Source organism: Stereum hirsutum (assembly GCF_000264905.1).
Source record: "Stereum hirsutum FP-91666 SS1 unplaced genomic scaffold STEHIscaffold_4, whole genome shotgun sequence".
Taxonomy (NCBI): domain Eukaryota; kingdom Fungi; phylum Basidiomycota; class Agaricomycetes; order Russulales; family Stereaceae; genus Stereum; species Stereum hirsutum.
The window spans coordinates 241,868-257,780 of NW_006763134.1; the positions used below are offsets into that span (position 1 = coordinate 241,868).

General features: G+C 49.4%; 4 protein-coding genes across 4 annotated transcripts; 2 read left to right on the plus strand and 2 right to left on the minus strand.

The window, feature by feature from the left end:
- The first annotated feature begins 2,769 nt into the window (after window positions 1-2,769).
- STEHIDRAFT_93654 (cytochrome P450) lies at window positions 2,770-5,282 on the plus strand. Its single transcript, XM_007301631.1, has 12 exons — window positions 2,770-2,936; window positions 2,997-3,094; window positions 3,164-3,299; window positions 3,363-3,460; window positions 3,516-3,691; window positions 3,777-4,003; window positions 4,061-4,127; window positions 4,184-4,379; window positions 4,433-4,599; window positions 4,677-4,787; window positions 4,853-4,900; window positions 4,994-5,282. The coding sequence occupies exons 1-12, from the start codon at window positions 2,777-2,779 to the stop codon at window positions 5,166-5,168; spliced, it is 1,659 nt and encodes a 552-aa protein (XP_007301693.1). The 5' UTR covers window positions 2,770-2,776; the 3' UTR covers window positions 5,169-5,282.
- Window positions 5,283-5,906: 624 nt separating this feature from the next.
- STEHIDRAFT_154435 (S-adenosyl-L-methionine-dependent methyltransferase) lies at window positions 5,907-7,143 on the minus strand (the record flags this gene model as incomplete). Its single annotated transcript, XM_007301632.1, has 7 exons — window positions 5,907-6,118; window positions 6,223-6,499; window positions 6,568-6,673; window positions 6,754-6,825; window positions 6,884-6,901; window positions 6,968-7,060; window positions 7,115-7,143. The coding sequence occupies 7 exons, from the start codon at window positions 7,141-7,143 to the stop codon at window positions 5,907-5,909; spliced, it is 807 nt and encodes a 268-aa protein (XP_007301694.1).
- A 1,603-nt stretch (window positions 7,144-8,746) lies between these two features.
- STEHIDRAFT_145608 (FAD/NAD-P-binding domain-containing protein) lies at window positions 8,747-10,986 on the minus strand (the record flags this gene model as incomplete). The annotated part of the gene is made up of 10 exons (XM_007301633.1): window positions 8,747-8,785; window positions 8,839-8,892; window positions 8,950-9,085; window positions 9,149-9,287; window positions 9,343-9,348; window positions 9,402-10,027; window positions 10,090-10,132; window positions 10,185-10,199; window positions 10,261-10,413; window positions 10,470-10,986. The coding sequence occupies 10 exons, from the start codon at window positions 10,984-10,986 to the stop codon at window positions 8,747-8,749; spliced, it is 1,728 nt and encodes a 575-aa protein (XP_007301695.1).
- A 2,352-nt stretch (window positions 10,987-13,338) lies between these two features.
- Window positions 13,339-15,648, plus strand: STEHIDRAFT_154437 (uncharacterized protein; the record flags this gene model as incomplete). Its single annotated transcript, XM_007301634.1, has 17 exons — window positions 13,339-13,364; window positions 13,435-13,455; window positions 13,518-13,533; window positions 13,594-13,620; window positions 13,677-13,705; window positions 14,011-14,038; window positions 14,095-14,128; window positions 14,188-14,194; window positions 14,250-14,292; window positions 14,631-14,818; window positions 14,875-14,921; window positions 14,976-14,995; window positions 15,065-15,075; window positions 15,136-15,180; window positions 15,241-15,270; window positions 15,343-15,418; window positions 15,517-15,648. The coding sequence occupies 17 exons, from the start codon at window positions 13,339-13,341 to the stop codon at window positions 15,646-15,648; spliced, it is 780 nt and encodes a 259-aa protein (XP_007301696.1).
- Window positions 15,649-15,913: the final 265 nt, after the last annotated feature.

The following is a 15,913-nucleotide window of genomic DNA, read 5'->3' on the forward strand; positions in this document are numbered from 1 at the left end:
CCATCTTCCTTCGTTCCATGTCTGCCCGTCTTCGGTCCCGGTCGCTTTACATTTAGAATGCATTCACCTACCTACCTACCTGCATACATACACAACTACCATTCATCCCCTCATCCCTTCATCCCTTCACCTTCGCCCCACACAATCCTCGTCCTCGTTCGGATCCCTCTTAAGCTTATGCTATGCTCTCTCGCGTCCGCCTCTGTCTTATGTACGTATGTCATATCTGCTCCGTAGTTCATAACTTCATACCTATCCCCCGCCTTTTCTCTTTATGTGTCGGTTTTGAGTATTTAAGGGGATGGAATGAGAAAATTAGAATTAGAAGTTCGAATCACTGATTTTGGTTTGCGGCTTGAGCTTGGGGTGGACGATTTGTCCCATGCCAGTACTAGTGTAGGCATGATCGTTTGTTAGGTTGACCGTTGTGTGCGCAAGTCCCTGTGGGTGGAATCGTTGGGGGTTGTAGGGGGTAGGATCGCGAAACTGGAACTTCGAAGAAATTATCGCTGTCCTCAGTTTGTTGAAGGAGTGGTTGGATGGTGGAAGAACTCGGAAGGCACTACGCCACCGCCACCCACCTAGACCCCCGGATTTTGCCGGACTCGGACTTTCGCAAGTTGAAGTTAACAAAGAGTTGACAAGCATAAAACACAACACCCATCCATTCAATCGTCTTGTGAAGCTACGACCTACGACCGTGGCATCCTGCTCAGCTCACTCAGATCTCTAGGCTGTTCTGCGCTTGGTTAACCGTTACATCTGGAGTTCCTGCAGCCCCTCTGCCAGGCTTGCCTGCTTCGAATTCCTAGACCGTCCTCCCATACTGAGTCGCGTCCGAGTCCACGGCTTGAAGCTTGGAGAAAATGAATCCGCTTGTTTCTGGCCAAAGTTGCCGAATGTCATCTTCTTTGTAGGTGCTGGTGCTGGTCCCTGTCCAAATCCACTCCCACTACCACCACCACCACCACCACTCTTACTGCGATCGCGAGGGCCTGTAGTAGGTGCAGCGCGTCGACTCCTAGCGTTCCTAGGATTGCCGAACCAGTCGTCAGCTTGAGGACCGTCTTCCTCGAGTTCCTGTGCACACTGCTCTGTTCTTGCTCATCGCTTGCCCTTCTCTTGCCTGCAGATTCAAATATTCTTTGGAGCCTTGAAGCTTGAAGCCCCATCGATCCGGTTCTGAATAAGTTACTTATTGGCGGCGTTCGCTCAATCTCGAAGTTCGCGTCTAGTCACTATGGAGGGTGCGTCGGGGAAAGGCCCAGAAAAGTGTGCCGTAGGCGCTAAACGTTGAACGCGGACAGCCGGGTGGATGTCGAAGAGCCTCACTATCGCAGACCTGTTCTGCACTTGATCATGATCAAATCTGGAGTCGGATACTACTAATCGCTCCACGCGTTCAATTTCTCCGAGATATACGGTCGGCTCGTATGCTTCTTTCCTCTGCGCATAACCTCTAGTGGTGCCGTGGAGAGAGCAGAGGTCTAGTGTGGCGTTGAGCTTCGAGATCGAAGCGGGCACGTCTCGAATCCATGCGTTCCCTTCGGCATATACTAGTACTAGTCAACAGTGCTGTGAAGCGTATTTGGTTATGCTTCCTACTCATAACTGATCGTTCTATTTCTGTAGATTGGGACGAAGGGGTTTGGGCAGATAAAGGGCAGCATGTCGTACAGCATGTCCATTAAGTACGTCACTCCCATGACACTCCTTCTTTACTGTGACACTGAACTTTCTACTACTCACATAAGCCTCTTTAAGTATCTTCGCGCGAATGGCGAGTTTCCTCACGATGAAATTGGACAGGCTTTCGTGCTCTGATGTTTGCCGTATAGTCAGCGTACGTCGTATCCGCATGTCGCTCGATTACCGGTAGAGATTCTTTCTAATTGCCCTGTGCAAACCGTCAATGGGTGCTCATTCCACGATGTCGCAATTTAGCAGCCCCCACACAGGCAATGTCTTATCAAGCGGGAAGTCTTCTAGCCTGTTTGTTCTCAATACAGCATCTATATCAGTTATTCTCGCACGAACCCGATTGACAGGGCAACAGCAAACTGTTCTTTACCTGTCTCGCCCTCAGAGCGTAAGACGGATACACTCATGCCTGAGGAGCCCATTCTCGAAAGGTAGAAGCGAATCTGGAAGTATATCAAGGCAAGTGGTTGGTACTATTCGGGGAAATCGTAGACGCGAGACATGATGCGCAGGTCGAACTGGCCGAGGAGCTCTAGCAGACTGCGGGAAGAATCTCGAGAAAGTTCGGGTGAGATTCATGTTTGCATGAATAGAGGCTCAACCGGGCGACGTGTGAATACTGTGGCCATAGAAGCATATGGAAGGACGTACCTCCGATTTTCGGCTGTGTCTTCGTATGTTCGCTAAGTCAAATGACCGGGCTTCCACATCCTTGGCACCCTTGCTATCCTTGTCTCTGCCATGATGTTTTGTATCTCAGTCATTTGCAGCGGTTCAATGGGGCTCATCACACACTTCTTTCCCGATTTTAGAGCCTTGATCATCGATCCTGAATCCCTTGGAAGCTTGTGTGGGATGTAATGTCCGACTGGGGGTCAAGCAAGACCGGAGAGTACGTTCTGAGGCAGAATAAACCTCAGATCATGCCTTTAGGTAGGTGTTGTTCGGCGCTCATCTGACAGGGGTTCGTTGTACATACTAATAGAGCACCCACTCGACAGTAAGCGAAGTTTAGTTTCGTTTCGCACCTCAAGTGATTGCTCTCAGCCTTCACCTACCCAGACCTTTGCTCGCTATGGCTTTCTCACTTTTGGATCTCCTGGGCATTCCACTCTCTCCGTCACGTATTGTAGGCTTCTCCATCGGTGCCTTGCTATTGCGATGGGTCTACCTGCGCTTCACTGCTATCTCGATCGCTGACATCCCCGGACCTGGCCCAGAATCATTCTGGCTTGGTAAGCGTCATGTCCATCACCTATAGTAAACGTCTCCCCAATATTCTAATTATTCGCCAGGGAATCTGCGACAATTAATGGGCGAACAAGCTGTCGAGTTTGATAAGAAGTGGCAGGATCAATTTGGAGGTATCGTTCGCTTCAAGGCGCCTCTAGCAGTAGGTCTACCCGATCCTCTTGCACCCATGCCTTTAGGTTTGGCGTCCTCTGACCTCTCATACGAACAGGAGGATTGCCTTCTCATTTCGGATCCAAAGGCAATCCAGTACATTTTACAGACTTCTAGATATCGCTTCGTGAAGCCATATGGTACGCGCTTCTTGCCCAACATGGCTACTGGGAAGGGTGTCCATGGTGCCGAAGGTAATGCTATGACCTGTCTTTCCTGATTCCACATAAAATGATTAACTGGCCTAACACTCATAGGAGCGGACCACCATTGTCAACGCCGCATTCTTTTAGTTGCTTTTGGCAGTCCTGAGAGCCAGGCTCTCATGCCAATTTTCAAAGCCAGTGCGCAGAGTGTACGAAGTCGCTCCTCCGCATCTTGCCTTATCTGATTGGTTTACGCTTCGCTAGTTGGTACAGCTGCTTCGCGATTCCTTGTTGCTGAATCAGGGTTCCAAAACCATTGACATGTCAACCATCCTTGGCCGCGCCACACTCGATTCCCTCGGAAAGGCCGCCTTTGAATATGATTTTGGCGCTCTACATCGAAAGGATAATGAGTTGGCAGACTCGTTGCACCACTTCACGTACGTTTCTTTTTCATCGTTTGCATCAATTTTCTTAGGCCTTTAGTCCAAAGTATGGCGCTGACTGCTGTATCCTACAATTTAGGACAGGAGGACTCGGACCACAGTCTGACAGCAAAATATTCGTTCAAGGCGTGATGACGCATATTCCTGCTCAATTTCTTGATATTATAGCGTACCTTCGTTCAAACAGGCTAAGGTCTCTAAAGAATCATGTTGAGGTGTCAAATGAGGTGGCGAGGAAGCTCCTCAAATCAAAGGCGGCGGCATTGGAGGAAGGAAGGGTTGGGAGAGATATTTTGAGCTTAATCGGCAAGTTACCCCTTTGCTTCGTCTGTGGTTCTAATCTAATCCTTCTGTGGGGAGAAGTCAGGGCGAACGCAATGGAAAACGAGAAGCTACGTCTGACGGACGAGGAGCTTCTCCCCCAAGTAGCGTCAGTCTTCCTGATGATTTCTTTTGCTCTAAACAACTAACTCAAACCTCTCATAGCACAATCTTAGGTGCTGGCTATGAGACGATTACCAAGTCCCTCGTTTATATTCTCTGTGAGCTTGCGAAACACTCTATGGAGCAGGGTAAACTTCGTGAGGAATTGCAGAGGGCACGTGCGGATGCACGCTCTGAGGGTCGTGAGGTTACAACGACCGAGATGGATGAGTTGCCGTATTTCAACGCTGTGATCAAGGTATGTTGTTACCAATTTCTGTAGAGAGCGCATTGACTGGATGAGTCATTCAGGAGACTCTCCGTTTTGATACTGTCGTACCCCACCTATCTCGTAAAGCCACCCAGGACGACGTCTTACCATTATCAAAGCCTATAAGTGCCACGTCGGGGAAAGTCATGAAGGAGATCCCAATACGAAAAGGTCTTCGGATCATTATCTCCGATGTGGCGTATAATTTGTAAGTATGAGGATTGTTTTCGTTGCCATATTGCCTGCTGCTAGGAAATATATTCACAGCTACCGTTGGCATTTTAGCAACAAAGACATATGGGGTGAGGATGCAGACGTTTGGAGGCCAGAGAGGTGGTTGGACGGAACCTTCAACGCTGCCTCTGTTGACGCGAACGTTGGGGTATTTGGCAATTTGTGAGCAAATTTGCAACTGAAATACACACTCCTGTCTATTGATATTACGACTTGTCTTGTTGTAGGATGTCGTTTGGGACTGGCCATCGTGCTTGTCTTGGGTGGCGATTTGCGTGCGTTATTCAGCCAACTACTCCAAAGCATCCATTATATCCACAATTTTTCCTGACCTTCCACCAAACATCATAACAAATATGGGCATGTAGTGTCACCGAGATGCAGACTTTCTTGTTCGAGTTGATCACGCACTTGACTTTCGACACGACGGACTGCGCGCGGAGGACCGGTGAAGAGCGAGGAGTAACGCTGCCCACAATGGCAGGAGGGATGGATAAAGGCAATGCGATGCCATTAAAGGTATCTTTAGCAGACTGCCATTGAATGACCAGTCTGAATGATATGACATGTCCCAATTCTGCATTCACGATGGCGCGAGGTGGTATGGGTATCGGCCGACTATCGAAATATATCAGGACTAATCTACGTGGGCCGTCTCTCTTTCCAATATTCCTGAGGCACATCTATGTCACCTCGCGTATGACGATAATAGCCAGATGTAATATACTTTCGCTTTGCCAAGTCTTCTGCTCAGTGTGTAAGCAATTCAACGCACAACATACGTTTGGTCAATGTCATAAACGTCGGAGATTAGGATACGCACCGTCATTTCTATCTTAGCCTCTCTTAATCCTCATCGCTAGGCTGTATCTCGCCGATCCATATCCCGTAATTACTGTCGGGAAAACAAAGGCACAAACGATGAGACAGCACCTCTACATCGTGCAACGATGGTTATTGAAAAGTCCACTTTGAGGATGTTCTGATCACAATGTACGCCTTTGGTTTCTGAATGCCGTTACTAATATCATCCAGCAAGAATATGACCTGCTCGTTTTGGGGATTGATTTCATCATGAAATAACTTCCGACTCGCGGGCTCTTTTCCATACATATAGCTCAAATCTTCATCTAGGAGGGCCTTGCCACTACGCCTATACAATCTCCGGGACATCCGAGTCCACAGATGGGTGCGTGTGTCACAAGTGATTAGCGACATCATACGCCGTGTAGGTGATAACACTAAAAATACACTAAGAACTTGCTAAGAACAAAAGATACATCAGGAACGACTCTTCGCCCTAGAGCATTTTCGGGCCCAAACTGCATAGAATCCAAAAGCATACTCCCAATCCGAGTCGTTCACCTCATCCATCCAGCCCTGCTGGATCTCTGGAGTGTGTACCGCGGCGAATGCTGCCGTGCTCGGTACGTTCGTTAGACTTCCTGTAAGCCCGACCTTCATGGTTCGTCCAAGATTCGCGAGCGCGCTCTCTATGAACGAACAAATCAATGTTCACAGTTTTCCAAGCATGGTCCGGCGAAACGCGTAAGCAAGTGACACAGGGGCTCGGACATGAGGAACAAATGAAACTTACGGTCGTCATGAGCTGGATTCAAAGGCACCATGGCGTGATCCATCTGAATCTTATCGAAGGCGCTCGATTTCTTCAGACATCCCCAAATGTGTGAGCCAAACGCTGGATCCTGGCCTTGAGAGCGCATGTATCCTAAAAACGCGGAGGTCATGCAGCGTCGCATTCCCGGACCAAAGCCACTGTAGTCCCCGGTTAAGTCAACGTCCTCGATGAGAAGGTAACCTCCCGGTTTGACGAGTTCAATGAGGCGAGGTATGATCGCGTGGGCATGCGGTAGCTGAGTAACATCGCAATTTACATCAGCGCCTCTGTGACGTGCGAAGTGGTGCTAGTGTGTAGACATACATGAAGAAGAACAAAGCGCGTGTGGACGACGTCGAAAGTTTCGGAATCGAATGGGATATGGTCAACAATGTTAACCTTTTGATACGTGATATTGGCTGGCATTGGTCTGTCAAAGCCGTGGTAAGAGAAAAAGGAGGCCGATGGTATCTCCTGTACGGGGGTAGTATGGAAAGGAAATCTGCTCACCGGTCTGGCAGAGGAACTATATCAATCGCCACAACCTCTGCCTTCGGGAACTGCGTTGCGGCCTGTATGGCCCTGTTGAGATTGTCGGTACTGCCACAGCCTGAGTGCAACTGTGATAAACATGTCTTACCATGCCCCGGACCCGGAGCTGCATTGAAGACGAGCAAGTTACTATACCGTAAGTATCCCAAAACAGGCATATCGGCCTACTCACCCGACCTCAAGTATCCTTTGTGGAGAGCCGATAGGCGCCTCCGTGATGTGAGGGCCCATGTATTCAGCGACTCCATTATGTTGGGCATCTAACCTGGGTTACATGAGCAAAAGGGCACTTTCATGGGCAACGCGTTACAGGGCACACCTGCCAAACTCCGAGGTGTAGTCCTTCATAAAGATAGAATGATGGTGTCAGAGTACAAGAGCGGATTCACCACAGTTCAAGCCCTTGCCTCTGTTCCATACAGCGCATAGCTTGGGTCCCTTGTGACGGTCATGATGGCAGGAGTCTTCAACTGAGAGTGAAAAAGAAAGGTGGACTTGTGATGCTGCGAAAAACGCTCCTTGTGCCGGGAACGGTCAGAACTCGAAGCAAGGGGGTCTGAGACTTTTATAATGCCTAAACCTGTATCCCCGGAAGAGGAAGCGAGGATCTTTGCAATTGTCAATATCTCGACAGTCGAGATTGGTTTGATACTTAACCGGCGAGAAGCCGTAGGGTCGACCGTGGATGCCAGAAGAAGTTGAGAAGTCAGGAGGCCAGGTGGTCTTTGCGTCAAGTACCTTCCTTCCGCAGCGTACCGCCGGGTACGTTTCTCTTTTTTCTGTCTTCATTCGCCAAAGGTTGCAAAGCGTAGGAGGTTGTTGCGCCGTAGTATATTGCATACAGCCCCCCAAGATACGGGCCCACTTCTTTTCGAACGAAGGGCCAAGCCTAGAAAACGATGGCGTCAAAATCAGCATACAATTGGAAGGTAAATTGAGCATTCAAGCGTACTTTTTGTCCCTACCGATGATCCCAGCTTTTTTCTCATCTACGCTGCCCTTTTCCTTCGACGATTCGCGATTTTGAAACCCCAGAAGAATGTCCCTATTTCCTACGCCAGTTTACATGAGTTCTGAACGTAAAACAAAATGAGGGAGCAGTGCCCTAGTCCACCAAGAAGACACGCGTCTGGAGAAAATCGATAGTAGCCGTTTCTACCCTACGGGAGTTTTTGACCACACCACATCATATGACGTCCACGGAAGGAGATATACAGATGACTCTGAGCGCTGAACCTTTTCGATGTCGCCGTCAGGGTCAGCGACTCACTGCACACGGTTGCGCCAGCTGGGTGGTAGGTCAGTGCCACCGCGGGCGGAGAAGGTCTTCAAACCAGCGCCATCATCCATTTATAATAATGAGGTCCCCCGGATCGTCTTGAGTAAAGCACTGAACCATCACGCCGTCTGAACGCAAGATTTGCAGCAATGTTGTCTTTGTGCAATTTTCCCGAGAAGCCAATTTTGTAAAGAGCAAGAAGTTCGGAAAAGACGAGAGGGCGCCTTACAAACCCAGAAGTTACAGAATGCACAATCGGCTTTGCATATACATACGTGGTTGTTTTGGTCGACTAGAGGTGACATGCAAGAGAGGATGCCGTCTGTTAGGGGCCTGAGAGTTCGCGGAAAAAAACGCCGATATAAGCCACATCGTCACTTGTAGTGACTGATTTCTGATGACATAGAGATGGAGTAGCCGAGGACGCGGGGTCCGTAAAGTTACTTACGAAGGAAGTCGAACTCTTATCTTGAGCGAGCCGCGCAGAGTCGAGAATAAAGACCCACCTTCAGACCCATCCCGAAAGGTCCTGCGTGTTACACACGCTCAGGCATGAGGGGTGATTTTCTCGAGATCCTAGCCCCTGCTTATAGGAGATTGAATAAGTTTGTGCGACCAGTCTAAAACAAGCCACGTAGCGTCAAAATGGCGTCTACACAGAGTCTTATACATTTATTTGAGCCCGAGCTCGGTCGCCTTTATGAGAAGCGCCTGAAAGCCAGCTGATCAGCATGTGTTCACGAGTGTCGCCGACGACTCCTTACCAGATTCTTCGAGCCAGTCCGACAGATGCCAAAATCACCTCCAGCATACCACAGCTTAATAAAAGAGTGTCAGTTATTGCATGGGAAGTGAGACGACTGAGTACAACGCACCCCGGGATGCGAAGTGGCACGCCAGACGCCGCGGACTTCCATTTCGTCATCGAAACCCCATAGGTGAGGCGTCTGTGAGATCAAGTCTGGGTCGAAGATTTTCTTGTAGGCTTCTAGAGACGATTGGTATCCGGTTCTGATGATCATGCCATAAAGTCAGCAGGTTTGTAGGGGTGGAACGGAGAGGGATAGCACCGACGCAAATATCAGGACGTCGGCCTCAAGCTCGGACCCGTCGGAGAAAACGACGGTCTTCTCTGTGCACCGCGAGACCTCGACACCATGCTTAACGCCGACCTTGCCGTCGATAATAAGCTGCGCAGTTCCTACATCTTGCCCTAGATATCGCTCATCAGTACCATAAAAGAGGGATATCCAAGGCAGAAAACATACAATATCCTGGGCGGATGGGCGTCAGTAGTGAACTTCACGAGGCGATAAAAATAGCTTACCTCCATACTTAGAATGGAATTGGAGAAACGTTCCAGTACCGTCGCTCAAGTTAACGTCTAACCCCCGACTTCTGAGGCCGTCGTGCATCTCCCGGTGAGCCTCAGCGATAGCCCCTTTGATTTCAAGAAGCATTTCCCTGCGTAAACCCCACGGTATAGACGAGTCTTTAAAATCCAAGACATCTGTCGGTACGCCCTCCGGAAATGAGACCATGATCAAGTCTAAGATAGCCTCATTCTTCATGATCGTCGTAGATGACCTTTGGACCATGGTGATAGACGATGCGCCCTCGAAGCAACAGTCCTGGCAGATGTCCGCGGAGGAGTTGCCTGCGCCGATGACAACAACACGCTTCCCCTTGTATGGAGCTGCCCCGCGAAATTTGGATGCGTGAAGGACATCTCCGGCGAAAGAGTCGATAGACGGGACATTGGGGATGTGGGGAGGGCCCACAGCACCAGCGGCCAGGACGATGTGGGAAGGGTTGATACGAACTTCAGTACCATGCCGGTCTATGATAATAAACCACTTCTTTGTCTTGGTATCGTAAGTCGGGCCAGGCAGGAGAGTAGAGTTCGTCCAGACGACGAGCTCCTGAGCAGTCGCGTAAAATTCCAAGAAATCACTATTTAAATCGAGTGTAAGTTACATAACTTAATATCGAATTCAGTGAGGCCGCATACTCACCTGAGTTTATCTCGTGGTGTATAAGTCGGCCATGTACTTGGGACTACGAGACGGTCAGTGATATTCCAATAAGACAGAGTGGTTGAGCGACTTACATGTATGATACAAAACTAGTCGCCAAAATCACTATGAGAATAGGACACAAATGAACCGTAAAATAATAACACTCACAAGCATGATGCGTTTTAGGCGTATGAAGGGTCAAGGTTGGGTACCGCTCGCGCCAGTTGTCCCCAACGCGCGCGTTTTTCTCTATGACTATCGTCCGGATGCCCATCTGTTTGAAGCGAGCAGCGGCCATCAAACCAGTCTGACCAGCCCCAACTGGAGATCATGTTAGTAAATAGAGGGGAGCGGAATCATCAAAGAAAAGGGCGTACCAATTAGAGCGCAAGGTTCACTTTCGATCTGTGCTCTCCTCTCGCGCATGACAGACTCGAATGACAACGTATGATTGCCCCATGAGCCAAGCTCTGCGCCCTGCTCCTCGTGCCCCTTCAAGTCGGACATCTTGGTGAACACTGACAGAGCTTGCCACTCGTCGTTGTGCTGGAGCAATCTAGCGTATCCACGGCCATGGGCGATAGGAGTATCGAAGGTAAAGGCAAACGACACCCCGACAGTGGCGAAAGTGAGAGGACCGTAGGTGGGGCTCAGATATGGCGCATCGACGATATTGAAGTTTGAGAGCTGTGCCTTCGAGAGGGTGGTGGAAAGATATGCAGTGATCGCTTCAGGTCCACAAAGCGAGCGGGTATCCCAGGTAAAGATGAGGTTGTCCCGGAGCCAGCCATTGGAAAGAAAGGTAGAGACGAGGGCTGGTAAGTCGGCGTCCTGGACGCTACGAGAGAACTTGCTGAGCCAAGTTTCGGCGATCTTGATTGCGTCAAAAGACATGGTTGATGAGGGATTGCAGGATAGTGAGTAATGTTGCTATGGAGGTGTTTTATTTATGACTTGTGGTCGGGACCCAGAAACAGAGCACCACACTGCGGGAGCGCCGAATGTGCACACGGGTCGCCAGAGCTCGGGTCCGGGTGAAGCGCCATGGAAGGTCCAAGTCAACTGATATGATACGTCAAGAAGCCGACTCAATGCCACTGCAATACCACATGAGAAGGTGAGTCTGATATACCACGGTGAGATTTGGCTAGAATAAAGATACTGCATGACGTTTGTGCGGATTCCAGAAAACTAGATGCCAGAGTGCAGTCTGGAAGAGGCTTCAGACTGCGCGAGGGGGCAACAGCATACAATTTAGTCGTAGAATGCTCGGATCAGACAAGGTGTGAATGTGAAAGAAGTGTGCAAGTTCGCGAAAGTGTCAGGAGTCAGAAGAGTTGAGCTGAGAACGCGGTTCTCGTCTGGGAAGGGGGGTTGAGCGTCTTTTCAGATGCAGAGCTCAGACGAGGTCACGTCGACTATCAACCGAAGTTCAGCATTCTCATTCAGGAAGTGCGCCTGGTCAGCACACTGACATTGACGGGAAGTAATTCACCAAGTAATTTCAGTCCACAGCGAGTCCAAGCACCCTGGACAGGAGACAACAGGTTACTCATCCCGTGAGTATATCGATCACTAATAGATATTGAGCGCTGAATACGAGAACTCTATCGTACACCATCGAAGTCCCGCATTAAAATACTCCCGAGGAAGGAGCTTTCAACAGGTGATTTTGTTACGAGATTCCAAGGGGCGGCTGCGCCTGGTAAAAAGACAAAAGAAAGCAGCCCGGTCCTCCTGGATGGAACCGTACGGTACGAGAGTGTTCTGATGGTGACCACAGGCGATGCTAATCAGCCGATGAGCAGGCCGCCAGGCTCATCGACGCAGAGTCAAATACCACCGACTACCTCGCGTCGGTGGCAACAATGCAGTGGAAAGAAAACTGGTGTATAGGATGAACTCGCCAAGCGTCTGCCTGAAACAAGACACAACCCAGAAACTGTTCTACGCACCAAGAGCAAGACCTCCATATGGGTGGATCTAGGACTCCGGGGCCAAAGTGAAAATCAAGTCCATACCTCTATCAGCTGATCCAGGCGATTGATGGCCAGCATGGAGGTGCGGACTCCGAGGTGGAAGCGGGAGGAATACCTTCTTCCCACCAACTTCCCACACTAGCACCGTGTACGTTGTGTTTCTCGGTGAGATTCCTGGCATCCGGCTATGACCCTGCCGTGACTGCGTTTGGTGGTTGTCATCAGAAGAGATTGTGATCAGGGAGCAGAGTACTACAGAGTAATGATGAATTCTACCGTTTCGGAGCAAGGCAGAGAGAAGAGAGATGGGTACCAACTTCGCTTATGTTACGCGCGTGGCTTTCCTGCTCCGCTCACTCTCCGCTCACTCTCAGCCACCGTAACTCGGCCTTACTCTCGGGTCCCTGAGCCCAGCAACTTCTGCAGGGACCAAGCGAGCACCCTTTAACAGCTGGGTTCGAGATGAGTTACTTACTGCACTGTTGCTCAGACTCCCTCCAGAAGGTTTGACTTCTTTCTCATGATATCCTGGCTTTTAGCCGCGACTATAACGTTATCAGTGTACCGTCACCGCCATCCCTTCGAAGGCATCCCCAGCCTCTCCGAAAGGCTTGGGCCTACAATGGCCGTAAGACTCTAGCCTTTCCCCCCTTCCCCTTCCTCCTCTAGCATGCTGTTATACTAAACTCGCTTTCGTCGTAACCGTAAACCTAACGTTGTTTGCATCTCTCACAGGCACCGGCGTAGAAGCGAGTGTGGCGTAACATTGGCGTAACACCATCGACGTGAAGTCCACCCTTTATGATGATTTGCACCCACTAGTCGATACCTGTGCATATGTTCTTCTTCTGAGTACCTGGATACGGGACTGGAGTAGCTTCGAAGGACCGGGTGTCACGGACTCGGCGCTCGATGACTCCGCATTGGCTTTCACCCCTCGCGGTGATCATAGAGCTGTCCCGGGCCTGAAATTGTGTTTCGAGAGTGCGTGCCCGATGGCGCTGCCCATGGACCTTCTTGTGATGGTTATGTCCCGTCTCGTTACCATTGAATAGCAGCTCGTGCAATCACTTGGGAAGACCATCAAGTCTGCTTCGCGTATTTTTTCATGGGCTTTTGCCGTTACTCTGGCGCCACTGAAACATTGCGTACATCTTCACAAACTTCGTCTCAGTATGACGAGCCAGTATAAGTATGGCTGGGTAGAGGTGCAGTGGCATATCCCTCTGCACCTCGCTTCCAGCTCCGCGTCATATCATCCATCAATATGGCGGTATCTCCAGCATCCGTCATGTAAGTGCGTCTATTATATCAGTACTACGGTGTCCCTGACATTAGATCGTACACGACGCTCTGCGGTTAGTCATGGACCTGCGTTCATTGGGTAGGCCACATTACAGCCAGACTCACATCAGAAACCATGAAGCTCATCGTCCGAACATTTAGAATTTTCCTCAATCTAGTCAGTCATCGCCTGTCTTTACAAATTCCCCGGAATTTGACCCATCAATATGCCACGTAGATTCTTTATGGTGCCATGATCGTTCAGGTGCAACACACGAGCGCAAACTCGACCGAGCTATGCTGATACCTACCGTGTCCTAGGTCTTCTACTACTACACTCGTTACCCTCAGTGCGTTTTCCAACCATGTTAGACACGCTCTTAACTATATGCTCCTTGACTGAACCTGCGTTGGTAGAGATAAATTGAGCCTCAAGTTATTTGCACGTACTATGCAATTGATTACACTTGCCATAGCTCATCTCTGCACTCAGGTCGCATTGCTACTCGTCGCTGACACTGGTAGGTCCTTCAGTCCGCTAATCTGGCAACCTTCTGACCACAGCATTAGCCAACTCAATTTTTGACATGTGGTGGTATGAGCGCTGCTCACAGCTTCTAATCATGTCGTCTGAGAACTGACTCTTTTTTGATAGGATTTATGACGTGCTTGTCAATAATTGGGTAGGAAGTCGTGCTTGGTCTTGCCTGAGACATCGGCTCACATTGTGGTCGCGCAGGGCAACGAGGACGCACTCCTCGTTGCAAACTGGCGTAAGTAATACATGCAGTCATCTCGAGATAAACTCACTCAAGACCGATTCCTGGTGTAGTATTCCTGTACAAATGTCTCCACTGATTTGGAAAACCGGAGCTCATGATATTTTTTTCTTAGTACGGATCCTGCGATAACTGGCATTATCGCTGCTTTAGTGCAGGTTAGTCTTTGAATCAAAATGACAGGGCCTCGTCTGCAATTCGAGTTAAGATCGGTTTTCCTAGGGCTTTTTCTGCTGGCGAATTTGGGTGAGCAAGTTTGTAGGCTGCGAGTCTTAGCAATCTCAACGGTATTGGCGCGTCTGGATTAGATATTAACGAAAAGCAAGCTCATCGTTGGAGCCATCGGGATTGCAACTATCTGCTGTGGTCGTAAGTATCGTGGCTTTCTCCACCTGGCCCCACACTAACTCGCTTTACTCCTCGATAGTCGGAGGAGTCGGAGCAAGTCTTCATCATACATATTAATTTTCCGTCTGCTAAAACCCTTATGTTTTAGTCTGCCATTGCGGCCGGAATACTGAAGGAGTGGACCCTCTTCCCAAAAGGCACTTTCATTCTTGTGTTGTGGCTAGCGGGTGGGGCTGTCGCGGATATTGGTATTACCATTGTCATAACATGGCATCTCCGTCGTCACTCGGCCAACTTCACGCAGCAATCAGACCCACTCAATCGTGTGGTCAGAATGTAATATTTTTTTCATGACTTTCGCTATTGCTATCAACTCTAACACTCGTATCCAGGACCATCTCAAACGGATTGATCACAACACTGGTCAACTTGGCTGACAGTACGTCGCAACACATCTCATGTTAAGACCAGTAGCTGATAAAAGTTTGGATAGTTATTGCCTTCGAGGCTTCGGTGAGCACTTAATACTGCATCTATTCGGACAGAAAACTAACGTTTACTGCTCGATTCTCAAAACTTCAGCCCAGTGGACTGTGAGATATACTTCCTACGTCCTCCGTGGCCATATCATAATTAGCTTGCATCGTCATCAGTAGCTTTATGTTCAACATGCCGCTTGCGAAGCTGTACACAAATTCGTATGTGTATTTTACTCTGGCGTCTTTGCGTGGCACATAGTTAATTCATGTGCTCCTCAGGGCGTTGGCAACGTTGAACCAGAGGCAAACGTGTGTTCCATGCACCACATCGCACTATGCGCCACATTTAAACTGATGACGGGCTCTATGTCCGACTGAAAGCACCGTTCAGGAGCCGATCGCATCCTTCAAGTCACCAGCCGCTAAGCTACTTGCTGGTAGTAATCCTTCGGGCAGAGTGAGTGACTTATTAACGTCCACATCCTGTGCACTTGAGAGGTTGCACCTCTATGATCTATGGAGGTTATCTTGACGATCGCACCTTATTCACATTAGAACGAGAGACAAGCTCCAGGGGTGTCCGTCACCGTGGAAAGGCACGAGATGGTCGATATGCCAGAGACTGATTTGAAGGGTAACTCCGAGTGGGAACTTGGACATAACAAGAGGAATGCCAGTATTGTCTGAGGTCAATGATTTTGTAGATCCTGGGAATCCGTTTTCGTGAAGCGGGAGTAGTTTCAGAGCCGTTGAGCTAGTGTTTTACTTAGCAAACCGGCCAGTGGAACGGGAAATATACGCGCTGCTAGTGGGAATGAAGATATGGGAAAGCCAGTGGTGGGACAAAGCGGCAGCACTCACCTGTAAAAAGGAGGCGAACTCATAATTATCCCCCTGTCAGTATTGCAAGGCTTGCACAACCGCTCTTAACTGGGGGCACGTACTAAACACC